This window comes from Panthera leo, chromosome F2 (genome assembly GCF_018350215.1).
Source record: "Panthera leo isolate Ple1 chromosome F2, P.leo_Ple1_pat1.1, whole genome shotgun sequence".
Classification (NCBI taxonomy): domain Eukaryota; kingdom Metazoa; phylum Chordata; class Mammalia; order Carnivora; family Felidae; genus Panthera; species Panthera leo.
Genome location: NC_056695.1, coordinates 16,415,552 through 16,434,431, shown reverse-complemented (window position 1 = coordinate 16,434,431; position 18,880 = coordinate 16,415,552). Strand labels below are relative to the sequence as shown.

At 36.9% G+C, this 18,880-nt stretch overlaps 1 protein-coding gene across 4 annotated transcripts in view; it reads left to right on the top strand.

The window, feature by feature from the left end:
• Window positions 1-18,880, top strand: part of PDE7A (phosphodiesterase 7A) — a 122,676-nt gene that overhangs the window by 87,952 nt on the left and 15,844 nt on the right. For all 4 annotated transcript variants that reach the window (XR_006198110.1, XM_042923241.1, XM_042923242.1 and 1 more), the window contains exons 4-6: window positions 4,415-4,566; window positions 6,534-6,597; window positions 17,225-17,320. Coding sequence is in view for 3 of the 4 variants with exons in the window: in XM_042923241.1 (XP_042779175.1) it covers window positions 4,415-4,566; window positions 6,534-6,597; window positions 17,225-17,320 (312 nt within the window). In the remaining variant the exon portion in view is untranslated. The remainder of the gene's footprint in view (window positions 1-4,414; window positions 4,567-6,533; window positions 6,598-17,224; window positions 17,321-18,880) is intronic.

Sequence of the window (18,880 nt, the reverse complement as noted above, 5' to 3'; positions counted from 1 at the left end):
TCAAAGATACATTGTTTGTGAGATACATTATTATCATGAAAGAAAAAGTATATACTCCATCAACTAACAAACATTGGGAAAGGGAAAGTAGGATATAGAGTCATTTCCTTGCGTGTAATAACAAATATTAAAGGATGATGTCTTAAGCTGACAAATCAAGAAGTGGAAATATAAGCATATTTTACAAAATGAAGGTATTTTTTGTAAATTGTAAAGTTGTAGCAATGCTCTTCAGGGCAGTACTGGTTAAACAGATTATGGTTCATCCATATCATGAAATACTTGATAGCCTCATAAAAAAATGAGGAAGGTCTCTATGTATAGGGAAGGAGCACCAAGATAAAAAGCAAGATGTAGAACATATAATGGAATGTATGGTACCATTTATGTAAAAGGAGTAGAAAAATAGTATATAAGGATTTCATACATTTGATCAAAAAACTCGGGAAAAAATACACAAGAATCTTTAAGAAAAAAATTATCTTGGGGGAAGGCTTGGGAGGTGGTTGGATGGATGACTGGGTAAGGGTTAGGTTCGGGTTTGTTCTTTTTTTTTTTTTAATGTTTATTTATTTATTTTGAGAGAGAGCATGCACATGCATGAGTGGGTCAGGGGCAGAGAGAGAGAGAGGGGGAGGGAGAGAGAATCCCAAGCAGGCTCCACACTGTCAGCGTGGAGCCTGATTTGGGGCTCAGACTCAAGAACACGAAATCATGACCTGAGCCAAAATCAAGAGTTGGATGCTTCACCAACTGAGCCACCCAGGCGCCCTTCCTTTTCATTTTTGAAGTGCAAATGCATTACATATTACTAATTAGACTAATGGAAATATCAAATATTCTCTTCCTCCTTCCCCCAAATTCTGGTCCCATATTGTCTTAAGCAAAGGTCTGAGGTAGTTTTAGCTGCTATCTCTACAAGGTGTCATGGAATTTTCATTCTTTCCAGAATGTAATCTTCTTAAGTAATCTTCCCCAGGCCTTCTAGGTGCAGAAAACACTGTTCTGTGATTGATTTGCTATTTCATCTGGACAGGTTCTCTGTCCTTTCTTAGGTTGTCTGCAAAATAATCAGTACTTATTAAGGCTGGTTCTGTCATTAAATGAAACTCTGTTTCTTATCCTTTGTGTAGGTTATTTATGGGATTGGTCTTGCTGGATGCATTGGGCTCCTATGAGTGAGCATTTCCCCTTGAGTTAGTGTCTAATATTCATTCTCAACTTAATATGGTCAAAACAGAACTCTTGATAACATGTACCACCTTTAGAACTCTATGAAATAGGAAGATACGAATTACATTTAGTTTTTGTTTTTTTCATTTAAGGAAGGTGAGACATTAAGAGGTTGTGACTTGTCAAAAATTACTCAGAAAATAGGAGTAAGGCAGGGGCAAGGAGGGTGCTGCCAGACTGCCAGATGTCTTAACCATTGATAATGTGAATCCTGCCTTGTTGATATGAGGATTTAGCATGGTGAACTGAGTTATTGGGGTTTTCCACTCAAGTGAGGCTAATTTGTTTTTTGGTCCTTGTGCAGTTATGCTCCCAAAGAGATTCTCACACTTATTTCCAGGGTGCATGAGTTTGGATATATAATTGGAAAGCAGTGATGCTACTATTATTAGTGTATACATGTATGCACACACATATATGCACATAGTGATTCAGTATAATTGCCAGTGACAAAACTGTTACCTTTTGTGATTTAAGATCACTTGAAGGGAATGCTCATGAAATCATGCTCATGACTTTGAACTCTTTTCCATAATGAATAGAAGACATTCTGCAACATTTTCTAGAAGTTTTCTAAATGCTTTGGTTCTAATGCATTAATTGTATTGCATTTCTACTTTGGTTTCTAAAGTTGTGTGTGTAAAATGGGGGCGATAGTCTTGTCATCTTCACAGGATTGTTGTGATTACTAACTGGGATAGCTTATGTGAATGCGCTTTTGTAAAACTGTAAGGTGCCTTATCAAAACAGAGATGGTGGTGCTAGTATACGCTAATTAGTCTCACCTGTTCCTCATATGTTCCTACCATTCAACTCTGTCCCTTCCCGATTCACTCTTTTCTAAGAATAGGACTAAAAGGATCATATTAGACTTAAATTCGTGTACCTTAGCTTTTTCCCCCTCTGTGTTTCTTTTTCTGCACGTGTTCATCTACGTAAAGACAATTTTGAATAATGTCATACACAGAATCTTACACTTAATAATTAAACAATAGAGATATAATAAAAACCTATGCGTAATAGTGTGGACACAGGCTTTGTAAATAGTTCTGTGTTTTAAAATCCACTTGTCCTATGTTGGCTGTGTGACCTTGGGCAGGTTACTTAATCTCTTGTAGACTCAGTGTTCTCATGTGTAAAAATGAATGATAATATTTATCTTTTGACATTGTTGCGGACTAAATGAGGTACTTTTTGCAAAGCACTTTGGAACATTGTTTTCACAGAACACTTAGTCTACCCTCATGTCCTCAAACATGCAAATTCTAGTTCAGACATAATCACTTGATTAGTAGTTTTACCATTTTTGTTGTACTCCTTTTAATGTAAGTTACATTGATAAAGATCAGAAATTTAACTCCACAGTTGCTCTAAAAACTTTCTATTTTAGATTCACTGGAATGAAAAATGAGTACATTATGAAAAATGTACATAACAGTGTATATTATTTTATTTCTGGCTTATGTGAGTATATGGGAGCCTGAAAACTCATCAGCTATTTCAAAACGAGGATCCATTTATTCATTATGTTTTACATATACCTAGCTGGTGCTACTATTAGCATTTGGAATAAAGAGATGAAAAATAAAAGTAGTTCTTGGCTACATTGGAGGTCACCATTTGTCAAAGGAGACAGGTAAATAAGTGGTTATAATCCAATATCAGAAGTAGTCTGATAGAGGTCTGCACAGGGAGCTTTGAGAACCCAGAGGAGGCACCTCCCACTTCTACATGGGGAGTGTGCGTGCAGTCGTTCAGATGTGCCTCCCAGGGAAAATGACATCTGAGTCACATCTGGAACGAGCCAGAACCTGTAACATGAAGCCTTTTCTTCAGACTAAGGACGTGAATTCATTTTAAGATGATGTGGAGCCAGTGACTACTTTTATTTAAAGCAACATGAGGGGCGCCTGGGTGGCTCAGTCAGTTGGGCGTCTGACTTCGGCTCAGGTCACGATCTCACTATCAGTGAGTTCGGGCCCTATGTCAGGCTCTTGCTGACAGCTTGGAGCCTGGAGTCTGCTCTGGATTCTGTGTCTCCCTGTCTCTCTGCCCCTCCCCTGCTCATGCTGTCTCTCAAAAATTAAAAAAAATAATAATAAAGCAACATGAATGGATTGGGAATTTAGGATAACTACCTGGAAGCATACCTCCAAGCAGTGGCATCACATCAGTTTTATCATCATCTACATTGCAACCAGTTACTTAATATATCCAGCTCATGGATACGTTATCTCACTCAATCCAGCACCCTTTGAACTGCATATTAATTGCCATTATTCTATAGATATGAAAACACAGGGTAATACAGGTTAATAGAGGAGTTAGTGACTGGATGCATAAGGGAGAGTATGTTTGATCACCTGCCATTCTTCCTGGTGGGTTTAAGTTAACAGAAGTTAAGATAAGAGATGATAATTGTTAATCCTTAGTCTCCTTTTTCATGTGTTTTATATATTATGAGCATTTCACTGAATTTAGTTTGATTCTAGAGTTTAAAGGTAACATGTGTTCCCTAGAAGATGGCTTTTAACCCAAGTCTGTTACTTTGGCTGGTACTTAAGGAAACTGGTTTGTTCTAACACTAGAGGAAAAAATGGTTGTGTTAAACTTGCTCTTCCTTAGAATTTTTCATCTTACAGGATTTTTGTCCCTATTCTTTAGAATTCTTAATAGAATATGTTACTTAATTTTCCAGTCCTTCTCCTTTTCCTCTAAATAAAATTATCTTAATATTTGAAATGATATCTCCTTAGGATTTGAGACATTGTAGTTGTGTAATTGTTAAGTAATTCTCATATGTAACTGGGGACCTGGATTCTCAGTATGAAGGGTAGTTTGAAACTAGATTTTTGTCTTTCTTCATAATGTCTATCGAGTATATTCAAGCAATAGAATGAGAGGTGATAATTCTTCAGAGTTAAAAACAAAACAAAAAACCTGATTATTAATCCAGCCACATTCCTCATTAGCTTTCCAAATCCTGTCAAAATTGACCGTTTACCCCTTCATTTTTAGTTCTTTAGTTGAAAATACAAATGAAGTACTTCTCTCCTAGAAATGTGGTATAATGATTCGTTTTTTTAAAAAGGGTTTGTATGTAACTAGAAAGGAGTATAACAAAGATTGTGTGTGCACAGTTTCGACTTGCTATACTCACCTTTTACTTCTTTTATTTCAGCTCAATCTGAAATTGAAGTTTCTGTGTCTGCAAGAAATATCAGGAGGTTACTAAGTTTCCAGCGGTATCTTAGATCTTCTCGCTTTTTTCGCGGTACTACTGTTTCAAATTCTCTAAACATTTTAGATGATGATTATAATGGACAAGCCAAGGTGTGTATAACTTTTTCAAGAAAACATTGATTTTTGATAAGTTTCATGAAACCCTTTTTTTCCCGTATGGGATTGACTTATTAGAACCTTTTTTTGTATGCAAAAATTAGTTAAGCCCATTATTCAGTTTTTCCTTTAGAGTGGGTGTTCATTTTATAATTAGGTATTACAGAGCAAGGGAAATCTCTGAAGTAACTAAAAGAATGAAAATGTTTTTGTTTATTGTAACAGTAAGTAACAAGTAGATCAGTAAACATTAAACTATAAGATCACACTGAATTTTAACTCTGGGAAGAATATTATGGCTATTCTGATCTAATGTCTATATGCTATACATAAAGAATCTATGACCTAAAGAGCATCAGGGACTGTTTGAGCTCACCCACTGTTTAGAGGTAAACCCAGCATAGGACGTTAGGTCTCATGACTTATAGTCAAATGATTTTTTATAGTCTCTTGCATCACTGAGCTATTTTGAGGGTTTATACATTTTCTAATTAAACCCAGTGATTGTAAGCATTATTTATATAGTTTAAAAGAAATGTCTTAATGAAGGTGGAGCTCAGATGAGCTTGTTTTTGACCAAATGAGAGTTTTTAATGATCTTACGTTTCTGATATTTTTAAAATTATTTTTTACCTAATATTTACAGGCCAGATTTTGTAAGTGTGTGTACATAGGGCTAAGGTACCTTCTTTACAATTACATTAAAGTGCAAAAAAATTGTTTCCCTGTTTGTGAAAGAAATCTATAGAAAAGTGTTCATGCTTTCTTTAAATTGTAAAAAGTTTACAGGTTCTCCTTTTTAACATGAAAATGTCGGGGCACCTGGGTAGCTCAGTTGGTTAAACGTCTGACTTTGGCTCAGGTCATGATCTCATAGTTCCTGGGTTTGAGCCTCCCGTCGGGCTCAGTGCTGACAGCTCAGAGCCTGGATCCTGCTTCAGATTCTGTGTCCCTCTCTCTCTCTGCCCCTCTCCCGCTTACACACGCACACATGCTCTCTCTCAAAAATAAACATTAAAAAAAATTAAAAATAAACAAAATGAGAATATTGATCTGTGTATGAGTGGTTGTTAGTACTATCAAATAATCACTATTAGTAAGAGTATTTCTTACGTCAATTTATTGATAGATGTGTACAACAGTGAACTTTCCACAAAAATTTCAGGTTACAAATATATAGTGTAAAAATATCATGAATTTGGTTTGGTTGTTGTGAGATTTGCTCAACTGAAATACACATCAACTTAAATGTAATAAAGGCTATTAATTATTGTATAATGATATTTAAAGAATATAAATAAATACCTGTAAGTTGGGAGTGTTGTTTTTTTTTTTTTTTAAGAAAAGGAATGACAAATAACTTAAGCATAGTGCAGTATAGATTCAAGTGCCTAGGTTCCAGAATCAGACCGCCTGAGTTAATTAATATCCCAGCTCTATTACTTTCTAGCTGAGCAAGTTAGTTACTTTTAGCCTGTTTCCCCATATATAAAGGAGGATTAAAGACAACTCCTACTTCATAGTCTTGGTATGAATAGTAAGAGTAAGCAAAACACTTTTAACAGTACCTGGAATATAGTAAGTACTCAACTATTATAACTTATTTTTAAAATCTAATTTCTAGACCATGCCATGTATGATCCATATATGGCTCATGGTGTTAAATTATGTTAGAATTCTTGAAAAGTTCATGGGAGTATAGGAATGAATTGAAAGAAACAATAACCTTACTTGTACATTCATTAATTGGAATACAAAATATTTGGTTTTCCAAATGGAGATTACCCTTTGGACACTTTTTTGGAGCCAGTTGGAAAGGTCATGATTAAAAGGAGAATGATACTTTGCATTTCTTAAAGTAAATCACTTTCCATGTTCACTAACTTCACTATGGACTATCTGTAAAAGACAGACTGTTATTGAACTTAAATTACAGTAGGAATGTTTGGTTTTCATTTCAGTGTATGCTGGAAAAAGTTGGAAATTGGAATTTTGATATCTTTCTATTTGATAGACTAACAAATGGTAAGTGAAGAGTTTGACTTACTCAAATTAATGTGTACTCTAGATTGCTGCATCTATGGTACAGTCACTCGGGGGTTTATTGCTTTCATTTACTTAGGTTATGAGCCCTCTGCTGCCAACAGAACATCATTTTGTCCCTTCTTTAGTGACTGATCTATAAGCTCAAAGAATCACTCTCATAATTTTGTCTTTTCATTACTCTTGGTTAGCAGTAATCAAAAGTCATCATCATCATCATCACTTGGCCATCCATCCCTAATTAATGCTACTATTATAGATAACCCAAAGTGAAATTGTTACCTCATTATTTTGTTTCTCTGTTTTGGTTTCTTTTGGGTTGTGGTCATTTATAATGACATCTTCTGATATTGTATTTCAGCTTTGATAGCCACAGATATGTGGTAGATTAATGACATTTTAAAGATATCCTTTCTTTTAACTTTATGGTTCTCAGGCTTTTCTTTCTCTGTACACTTGAGAGATATGACATATGATCAACAGTGGTTCCCTATGACATGGCATCTTCATGGTTGGGTGGAGATGAGCTTGTAGCTTCTTTAGGAGTCTTATCAGAATCTACAGAATATGAATGGTTTGAAAACACCAGGTGATTCTAATCTGTTTACCCCCTCCTCTGTTTTGTTTGGTTTTAGGGGCAAGGGTCATGTTTCCTTATTGTCTTTGGAACAGGATAAGGATTTCTTTTAAGAATCATTTTTATTTAGGGTAAAATTTTTGGCATAAAAAAATGGTACAGGTTATTCAACTCGACCGTACTTGTCTAAATATCTTTTTGCTTGTCTAAATATCCTTTTAATAAGTGAAACAGGGGGCTCCTGGGTAGCTCAGTTGGTTAAGCATCTCACTCAGTTTCGGCTCAAGTCATGATCTCATGATTCATGAGATAGAGCCCCACAGTGGGCTCTGTGCTGACTGTGGAGCCTGCTTGGGATTCTCTCTCCCTCTCTCTTCCCCTCCTGCACACACACACACACACACACACACACACACACACACACACACACTCTCTCTCTCTCTCTCTCTCTCAAAATAAATAAATAAACCTTAATAAAAGTAAAGTAGATTGGAAAGTACACTGAGAGGAAGCCACTTCTGAGTGTTTAGAATGAAGTGGGCCACCTGGGTGGCTCAGTCAATTGAACATCCAACTCTTGATTTCAGCTCAGGTTGTGATCCCAGGGTTCGAGCCCTGCACCAGGCTCCACTCTGAGCATGGAACTTGCTTGAGATTCTCTCTCTCCCTCTGCCTCCCCCTCCCCTGCTCATGCATTCACATTCTTTCTGTCTGTCTCTGTGTGTGTGTCTCTCTCTCTCTCTCAAATTAAAAAAAAAAATTTTTTAGAGTGAATTAAATATGTAGTTCACTGCTACGTACTTTGAAATTGCCTTTTTGTTTTCTTTTTTTCTTTGGAATGAAGCTCCTTTCATAAGGAAGCTAAATATGGGAAACGGGCAAGCAAGCAGATACAACTCTAGTCATCTTGAGAATCAATGTGGGTCTAGCTTTTTAGTATCACTACATTATTCCCTGTAAGCTGTGTGACCATGTAAAGTGAAAATAGCTTTGAGATCACCTTCTATTTGTCTGTACACTGTTGACAGAAAATAAATCGGACTGATCCTCAGCAAAATTGAAAAACAATGAATTCTGTTTTATCAGCACAGTCCCCCTCCTGCTTCCCTGCCATTTTGGGTTTTTTTTTCCTTTTCTCTTTCTCTTCTACCTCTCCTTTGCCCTCGGGTGACTGTTTTCTGCCTTTCTCTGGCCCCACTTGGCATGTCCACACAGAAAATGCTCTAGTATCTTTACACAGTTGTCTTTCCCTTCAGCCTTCCCTTTTTAAAACATGTAGATGGCAAAATATCAGGTGACTCATCTTCTTCTAGATCTGGGAAATTCCTTTTTTCTAACTTAATATGAATATTACTTCAGTTATTACCCAAGATAAATGTAGATCAAGCCATGCCACCCTTCACACCTTCCAGGCTTAGCCTTCTATAAACTGTAATTGCTCCTCACCTACTGTTAGTCTGCTGGGACACTTTTACTCATTGAAATAGCTGTTTGTTCTCTAAATTCCATTTTTAAAAAGCACATATCTGCTAGTCAGGAGTCTTGGTGATGAAAGTAGAGTGAGGTTGAAAGTGTGGGATGGGCAGAATAGCTTTCATGTTAATCACCTCATTACTTTTTGTGAAGATGATGGCTGAACGATTTCTTCTTAGGGTTGGTTGTTAGCAGGTAACTACACACCTGTGATTTTACAGATGGTGATACACATATTCATGTAACGAGAGCCACCCAAAAGTTACAGGAATTCTATACATGAAGAGCGAATGGGCAAGAAAAATTTTTAAACTTTCATTATTTTATTAGAAATGCTTTCCTTTTAAAAGTGCTTAGCCAGAAATGAATTCTGGATAATATATATGTATGGTATCCAAGTGTATAGTTTTCTTTTGTTGCTTACCGATCCCGTGCTTTCTGTATTTCTTACTCTGGCAATTCACCAGATGACATAGTAGGGGGAACGCAGAGAAGAGGTAAAACTCAGTGATTCCCACCAAGACAAAGGGTCCCACCTTGTCCACTGCAAGGAGGAAAATACGTATCATCTGGTAGGATATATTTGGCATTCCTTTTATAGGAATGAGAGGTTGTGTGTAAAATAGCAAGATAGGGTTTGTCACCCCTGAGATCTACCTGCATGTGAGGACCCTCATTGCCAGGTGTGTGTCATGGCAGCCTCATCCTCCTGGCTGCCGTCTGGAATCACATCTAAGAACTATCAATGACCCTTACATATACCTTGAGCAGTTCTATCTTTGGATACATGTTTATGAAGGAGGCTCTTCTATAAGCACAATTTTCTTTTCCAAGAAAGTGTTTCCATTTTTGTATAAAGTAAGTTCTTCTGTGCAAGAAGAACAGGTAAGCATTACTTGTTTTGAAATGTTTGACTTGTGTTCTTATTCACTGGTATTAAAATAGTCTGTTGGTATCTTAAAAACTAGAAATAAGAAACAATGTTACACGCAGTTTTCCAATTAGATATGGGTAGTACACTTTGTTAGACTGGTTTTTGTCTGATTCTTTTAAAGTTCTTGGTGGAAGACATTATATGTATTGCAGATTGCCTGAATTCCAGAAGATATTTTACCATTAGATTGCAGCTTTCTTAAAACTTATTCAAGACCTAGAAATTGGTAATTTGTTTCATTAGGTTTGCAAAACAAGTTTGGGAGAATGCTATCATAGCCTAAACATACAGAATAAATATACATTCTTTTTTACTGAGATATAATTGACATATGATGTTATATTAGTCTCAGATGTACAACATAATGATTTGACATTTATATACATTACAAAAGATTACCACAGAAGTAGTTACCATCCGTCACCATAAAAAGTTATTACAATATTATCGCCTATATTCCCTATGCTGTACTTTACATCTCTGTGACGTATTTATTTTATAACTGGAATTTTGTACCTCTTAATCCCTTTCACCTGTTCTGCCCATTCCTCCACCTCCTTGGCAATCACGTTTGTTCTCTGTAAGTCTGTTTCTGTTGTTTTGTTTGTTCATTTGTTTTTTAGATTCCAGATATAAGCAAAATCATATGGTGTTTGTCTTTCTCTGTCTGAATTATTTTACTTAGCATAATGCCCTCTAGGTCCATCCATGTTATCACCAATGGCTGAGTAATGTGCCATTACAATAATGTTCCATTGTTTTGTGCTTTCAGCTCTCACATTTAGGTCTTGAGTCCATACTTTGTGTATTTTTGCACATGGTATGGGAAAGTAGTCAAGTTTCATTGTTTTACATGCAGCAGTTCAGCTTTTCCAACACCATTTATTGAAGAGACTGTTTTTTCCCCATTGTATATTCTTGCCTCCTTTGTCATAGATTAACTGACCATTAAAGCATGGATTTATTTTGGGCTCTCCGTTATGCTCCACTGATCTGTATGTCTCCTTTTGTGCTGACACCATATCGTTGATTACTGTAGCTTTGTAATGTAGTTTGAAATCTGGGAACACGATACCTCAGCTCTGGTGTTCCTTCTCAAGATTGCTCTGACTATTGGGGATCTTTTGTGGTTCCGTACAAATGTTAGGATTATTTTTCTAATTCTGTGAAAAATGCTATTGGTATTTTTATGGAGATGGCATTGAATCTGTAGATTGCTTTGGACAGTAGGGACATTTTAACCATATTATTCCAGTTCATGAGCATGGTACATCTTTCCATTTCTTTGTGGCATCTTCAATTTTTTTCATCAATGTCTTATAGGTTTTCAGAGTACAGATTTTCCAACTCCTTTGTTACATTTATTCCTAGGTATTTTCTTTTCGATGCAATTATAAATGGGATTATTTTATTAATTTCTCTTTCTGGTAATTACTAGTATATAGAAGTACAACATATCTGTATGTTAATTTTGTATCCTGTAACTTTGCTGAGTTCATTTGTAGTTCTGATAGTTTTTTGGTAGAGTCTATAGGGTTTTCTTTATATATAGGATTATGACATCTGCAAGTAGTGACAGTTTACTTATTCCTTCACAATCTAGATGCCTTTTATTTCTTTTTCTTTTCTGATTGCTGTGTTTTGTACTTCCAGTACAGTGTTGAATAAAAGTGTCAAGAATGGGCATCCTTGTTTTGTTCTTAGAAGGAAAGCGTTCAGCTTTTCACCATTGAGAATGATGTTACCTGTGGGTTTGTCATATGTGGCCTTTTTTATATTGAGATATGTTCCCTCTGTACCCACTTTGTTGAGAGTTTTTATCATAAATGGATGTTGAATTTTGTCAAATGGTTTTCCTGCATCTATTGAGATGATCATATGCTTTTTATCCTTCATTTTGTTAAGGTAGTATATCCTGTTGGTGCATATGCAAATGTGGAACCATCCTTATATTCCTGGAATAAATCCCACATGAACATGGTGTTTGATCCTTTCACTGTATTGTAGAATTTGGTTTGGTCATATTTGGTTAAGTATTTTTGTAAATATGTTCATCAAGAATATTGGACTGTAATTTCTTTTTTTGTACAAAGTGTCTTTGTCTACTTTTGGTGTTGGGGTAATTGTTGGCCTTGTAGAATGAATACAGAAACAATCCTTCCTCTTTAATTTTTTGAAATACTTTGAGAAGGATAGGTACTTACTCTTCTCTCAGTGTTTAGTAGAACCCACCCGTGAGAAGCCATTTGGTCTTGGACTTTTGTTAGTTGGGAGTTTTTTGATTACTGATTCATTTCATTACTAGTAATTGGTCTGTTCAAATTTCCTATTTCTTTGTGATTCAGTCTTAGAAGATTATGTATGTAGGAATTTATCCATTTCTTCTAGGTTGTCCAGTCTGTTGGCATCTACTTGTTTTAGTAGTCTCTTACCAGCTGTATTTTTATGGTGTCTTTTGTATCTTCTCCTCTTTCATTTCTGATGTTGCTTACTTGAATCCTGCCTCTTTTTCTCTTATTTTTTAAGTCCTATTTCATTTATTTCTACTCTTTATTATTTCCTTCCTTCTACTAACTTTGGGCACTGTTTGTTCCTCTTTTTTCTCATTCCCTTAAGTGTAAGCTTAGATTGTTTATTTCACATTTTTCTTAATGGTTTGGTAGGCTTTATCACTATAAGCTGCTTCTGCAGGGCACCTGGGTGGCTCAGTCAGTTAAGTATCCAACTCTTGGTATCAGCTCAGGTCATGATCTCTCAGTTTGTGAGTTTGAGCCCTGCATTGGGCTCTGCATTGACAGTGTGGAGCCTTCTTGCGATTCTGTTTCTGTCTCTCTCTATCTCTGCCTCTCTCTCTCTTCTCCCCCCTCACTCTCCCTCTCACACTCTCTCTCTCCCTCTCAATAAATAAATAAACTTAAAAAAAAACATTTTTTCTGTGCATCTTCTATTTTGGAACATTATATTTTAATTTTCATTTGACTCAATTCAATTGTTTGAATTCCTCTTTCATTTCTCCATTGACGTCTTGGTTGCTTATTGGCATGTTGTTTAGCATCCACATGTTTGTGTTTTTTCCAGTATTTTTTTTCTTGTAATTGATCTAGTTTCATACTGTTGTGGTTGGAAAAGATGCTTGATGTAATTTCAGTTTTAAATTTATTGAGACTTGTTTTGTGGCCTAACATGTGATCTCTCCTGGAGAATACAATGTTTCATGTGTGTCTCCAAAGAATGTGTATTCTTTTTTAATTTTTTGTTTTTTGTTTTTGCTGTTCAGTTTGGATGATTTCCACTACCCTGAAATCCCAGATCACTGATCTGTGCTTCTACATCATCTCATCTGCTGTTGATTCCCTTTACTGTGTTTTTCATTTTAGTTAATGTATTCTTCAGCTCTGATGCATTCTTTTTTATATTTCTTATCTCTGCTGAAGTTCTCACTGAGTTTATCTACTCTTCTCAAGTCTGGAGAGCATCCTTATGACCATTACTTTGAACTCTTCATAAGGTAGATTGCTTATTTCCATTTCATTTAGTTTTTTTTTTTTTTTGAGGTTTTGTCTTGTTCTTTCATTTGCAACATGTTCCTCTGTCTCCTCCTTTCCCTGCCTATTTTTGTTTGTATATATTAGGTAGATCAGCTGTGTCTCTGGGTCTTGAACATGTAACCTTATATAGAAGGCATCCTGTGAGGCGTAAACCCCACCCCACCCCCTGGTAACTATACCCAGGCACTCCAGGGATATCCCCTGTGTGGGCTGCATGTCCCCTCCTTTGTGGCTGGATCACAACTTATGTGGGCACACTGGTACCACTTTTGTGGGGTTCCAGTCCCAGCTGAGGCGACTCAGTGTGGTGGGACAGTAGCCACTTTTGGAGGGACAGGCACCAGTCTCAGTTGAGGCTCTCTGCTGAGTGCAACAGGTGGGGAACCACTTTGGAAGAGTATCCCCCAGGAAGGGAAGGTTGGGCTGGACAGGTCCACAGGTTGACATCTGGTCAGGGTAAGCAGTGCTAGAAAGGTAAATGAATAGTGTCAGAACTGGTGCCCGCCAGCATCAGCCCAGCGAGGCAGAAGGAAGGCAAGAAAAATGGTGCCATTCAGTGCTTCCTTCCTGGAGAAAGTTCCTACAGAGCCCTGACCCTACCTACTGTACAAGCCCTAAAATTAGTCAGTGAATCTCCTTCAGTTATGGCTTAGGTGCTGTTGAGACTATTGCTTCTGTTCTGGTCTCAGCCAAGTGAGTTTATACGCAGGCCTTTTAAGAGTGGAATCTTGGCTTCCCACAGCCCGCCAGCTCTCCTGAAGTTAAGCTTCACTGATTTTCAAGGCTTCTGGACATAAGGCATGCTGATTTCCAAAGCCAGATGTTATAGAGGCTTTTCTTCCTGGTACAGATCCCCAGGGCAGTGGGTACCTGATGTGGGGCTCAAACCCTTCACTTCTCAGGGAGGATCTCTATACCTATGATATCCCTCCTGCTTGTGGGTTATCAAGCTGGGCGTGTGGACCCCGACCAAATCACATCTCTGCTTTCTTGATGTGACTTTTTCTTTACATCTTTAGCTGTGGAAGAGCTGTTCTGCTAGTCCCCAGATTGCTCTCAGTAAGTTACTCTATATGTACTTGCAGTTTTGGTGTGTGGCCATTGCTTGACATGAGCTCAGAATCCTCCTACTCTGCCATTTTCAGCAATTCCCACCCACTTTTTTAAATTGAGGTATAATTGACATATAACATTATATTAGCTTTAGGTGTACAATGTGAGGATTTAATATATGTATATATTTAAAACAATCACAAAACATCTAACATCCATCACTATACATGGTTACATTTTTTTTGTGAGAACTCTTTAAGATCTGTTCTCTCAACAACTTTCAAATATGTAATACAGTATTATTAATTATAGTCACCATGCTGTACGTTACATTCCCCAGACTTATTTTATAACTAGAAATTTGTACTTTTTGACCCTTTTCACTCATTTTGTCAACACCCCCAACTCTTGCCTCTGACAACCACCAATTTGTTCTCTGTATCTATGAGCTTGGTTGTTTTGTTTGTTAAAGATTCCACATAATAGTTAGATCATGGCATTTGTCTGTTCTCTGACTTATTTCCCTTAGCATAATGACCTCAAAACTCATCCATGTAGTTGTAAGTGGCAAGATTTCCTTCATTTTTATGGCTGAATAATATTCCATCGTATATGTATACCATATCCTCTTTGTCCATTCACCTGTCTGTGGACCCTTAGGTTGCTTCCATTGGAAATAATGCTGCGCTGAGCAGAGGAGTACGTATATCTTTTTGACTTAGTGTTTTCTTTTCTTTGGGTAAATAGAGGTCGAACTGCTGGATAATATGTTAGTTCTCTTTTTAAATTTTCGAGGAGCCTCCATTCTGTTTTCCATAGTGGCTGCACCAATTTACATTTCTACCAATAGTGCATTTTTCTCCACATCCTCACCAACACTTGCTATTTTTTGTCTTCTTGATAATAACCATTCTGACAGGTGTAGAGTGGTATCTCATTTATGGTTTTGATTTGTATTTCCCTGATGGCTAGTGATGTTGAGCATCTTTTCATCCGGCTCTTGGCCATCTGTATATCTTCTTTGGAAAAATGTCTATTCGTATCCTCTGCCTATATTTAAACTGGGTTGTTTGTTTGAACTTACATTGTGAAATATCTACGTATATATCCAAGGAAAAGTGCGTTGTTACAGCAATAATAACAGGAATATAGCTCACTTCTTCACAAATGGTTCTAAACCAGATGGGCTCCTGTTTGTATCAGTATAGTGTTATCAGGATTCAAATACATTTTAACATTTAATTTCTTAAAAAATAAAAGATTTGAAAAAGTTTCTTTTATTTAAGGTGCTATGTCAGGTTTTTAAAAAAGAATCTCTTTTGGTCTCCTGCATCTTTTCCAGTGTTTCTCATGCAAATATTGTTCAATTAACTTATATTTTTCCTTAGCTATGGGCTTCTGTTGACAATTGTGTAGGCAGTTTTGGGTAATGAAGTTAGCCCAGTGGTCCTTTAAAATTCTCCATAAATGTTATTACTATAAATATGCGATGTGAGAATAGTTAAGTCTTTTGTAGATTTTTTTAAGAATGATAGTTTCTTTAGAGAGATGGTTTCTTTAGAATCATCTTTATGTTATTGTCTAAATTCTGGCAGTAATTTTTGAGCTCCTAACTCTTTAAAACGTACAGTTTTATATCATGTGTCCTAATAGAGGAAATGCACAGAACTTTGAGAAATATAATAGAAGGTATAAAAAATGGAGAGTTACATCTTGGAAGACAGACTAACCATTATAACAATGCTAGTATTTCCAGATTTCATGTCTATACTCACGTGACTCCAGTTGTCAGTGACAAAAGGGTGGAAGTTGAGGGTAAGATAGTCCTCACAGCAGGTAGCAGCTCTTTCGGAAAACTTAGCTTAGGGGAAGAGACAGGGTGGCAGCTGGAGGGAGCCAAGAGAGTCAAGTATTCTTTGTTGTTTGAAAGATAAAATCTAGAGCATGTCCTGAGTGCTGATGCTTATTGGAGCACTAGAAGGAGGGACTGAGGAGGGATATTTTGATTCAGGGGGAAGGAAGAGGCATGGGGGGTGGTGTTGGTAGGTGGCACAGTTTCTGAGACACTCTGGAGGGATGGAGGGATTGGCTTTGGAAAGAAAAGGAAATGAGGGCTTGTATTTTTTCTGTGAAGTATGAGGCTGTTGAGAATGAGGGGGGGAAATTTGAGAAGAATAGAGAAAGCTTGAAAATAGGCATTTAAAGAGATAAAGAGTGGCACCTGGGTGTCTCAGTTGGGCATCCGACTTTGGGTCAGGTCACCATCCCCACATCGGGCTTGCTGCTGTCATTGCAGAGCCAGCTTCGGGTCCTCTACCCACCTCAATTTCCCCTTCCCCCACTTGCGTGCATGCTCTCTCGCTCTCTGTCTCTCTCAAAAATAAATAAGCATTAAAAACAGATAAAGAACTGTTTCACTAGAAAAACATAGTAAGATTGCTGTATAATTGTTGACTGTGAACTTAGTGTTAGAATAGAATTCTATTTAGTTTTGTGACCACCCGCCCCTTCCGGCTACTCAGATTTCTTGCTACAAGTGTGAGGTAGACAAGTGGTTGAGTTCAGAGTTTTGATCTTGAGGTCATCGATCCCTCCTCCTAGCTCTGTACCTTGAAGAACAAACACAACCTCTAGTGAACAAGGTGCAGCTACCACAGTTGACTTTGATTGGACATCCTCATACAGTTAGTGATGTGGTTAAGGGATGTCTAGGTGGAGTTGGTGCAAAGTTTTCTACTGATTCTAATTACTTTGGTGTCTTTCAAAAAAATTGATTCGAAAATGCTTATCTTCCAGTTATTTGGTTGTAGAAAAATGAAACAAAGCCCATTTTTTTCCTTAGAATGGAAAAAAGATATAAGAATTAAAGTTCACAGCTGGTAAAATTAAGGATGTATGTTTTAGAAAGACAAAACGTAGGAATTTGTACTCTCTGTGTTTTATATTCAAAACCCATATTTGGAAGCACAATGTAATTATGCTAGTCTATATTTCCTACTAATATCTCTTCTTTTTTCATTTTAGGAAATAGTCTAGTAAGTTTAACCTTTCATTTATTTAGTCTTCATGGATTAATTGAGTACTTCCATTTAGATATGATGAAACTTCGTAGATTTTTAGGTAAGTGATTCTAACCCATTTAACAGAAATAACATTTGAACAAGAATCTGTTTTAAGTTTTCATCAGTTTTTTCAGTTAGCTATGGCTCTAAAACAGACTACCCTAAATTTTTGTGGCTTGGAATGACACACACTTACTCAGCTCCTGAGTCTGTGGGGCTGTTGAATGCTGCTTGTAGTCTAGCTGAGTTCATTTATGTACCTGCAGTTGACAACAGGCAAGCTACTCTGTGGGCCTGGACTGGGACCTCAGCTGGGACACTGGGCTTCATGTGGCTCAGCTCTACATGGTCCCCCATTAAATTCAAAGGAGTCAGAGGAGTTTGGCCCCTTAATAAATTCACATTAAAAACAAAAAAAGAAGGAAATATATTTTATGACAAACTGAGCTTGTTCAAAGAGTGATGGGCAGTCTCCAAGGGAGCTGGTGCACCCGGACCCCTGAGACTGGCTCTCCAGGTCTGGCTCTCCATCACTTCCACCCCATGCTGTTGGCCAAAGCAAGTCTGATAGGGGTGAATGACACCTCTCGTCCAGGTAGCTTTGAAGGTTCAAAGCCATGAATGGAGGGCATGGTGAAGAAGTGGGACACTTTTGCAGTCAATCTCTTAGGTTGACCACAGCTTTGTCACAAAGATGACACAATTTCCGTCCTTTTTCCAAACTTTGAAGGCTCAAACTTTAAAAGATTAGGTGCATTGCACTTAGGTGTTCTCTTTTTCTGATCCCAGAAATCTCTTTACGTTAAACTTAAAGATTATTTTTAATGTGTTAAAATTAAATGTTAAATGTGCACGGTGATATTTGTGTAAGACTGTTTTGCTAGGGAAAAAGCTGAACTTTTTTGCCAAATAAATATGTTAGAAGAAAATTAGCATGAGGATTACTTTTTTTAAAAAAGAAGGTAGTATTTTCTTTCCTCTTAAATACTGAACTAAGATAAATTTATTACCTAGGACTTTTGAGAGACTTTTCCTGCATATTTATCTCTAATTTGTATACCTGTAATACTCCACTAACAAATTGGGTAAATTATAAAACATATATAAAAATAGATATTAACAAGAGTAATTAAAAGGCTATTTGAAAGGATGGGTTAAAGTAAATACATAATTCTAATGCTCTTTCCTTCTCACCAGTGAGTCATGGTTCACCACTGTGGAATTGGCTCACTTTACTAGTGACCAGTAGATTACAGTGTTATGCCCTTGGGGCCATCCTGCAGGCTTGATGGCAACAAGGATAACTCCACCCCTAATCCTAGTCTCCTTTTTCATGAAAGCCTAACAGACATGGAGCAGAGACAGTAGGATTAAGAGAAGGTCCATCCCTACTACTGAAAAACTAATTCCAGTTCTGAAACGAATACCTCACTGATGATGCGCCCATGGGATCACCTTCATATGCCCTAATAACTATAATATTTTAGCTTCATAAAGTTTTTTGTTTACTGATAAATTTCTAGAGTCTAAAACAGTACTTGGCACGATAAGTGTTTGTTGAGTGAATTGCAATGCTTTTAATGAAACCGAGAAACTCTTCTTAAATTACATTTGAAAG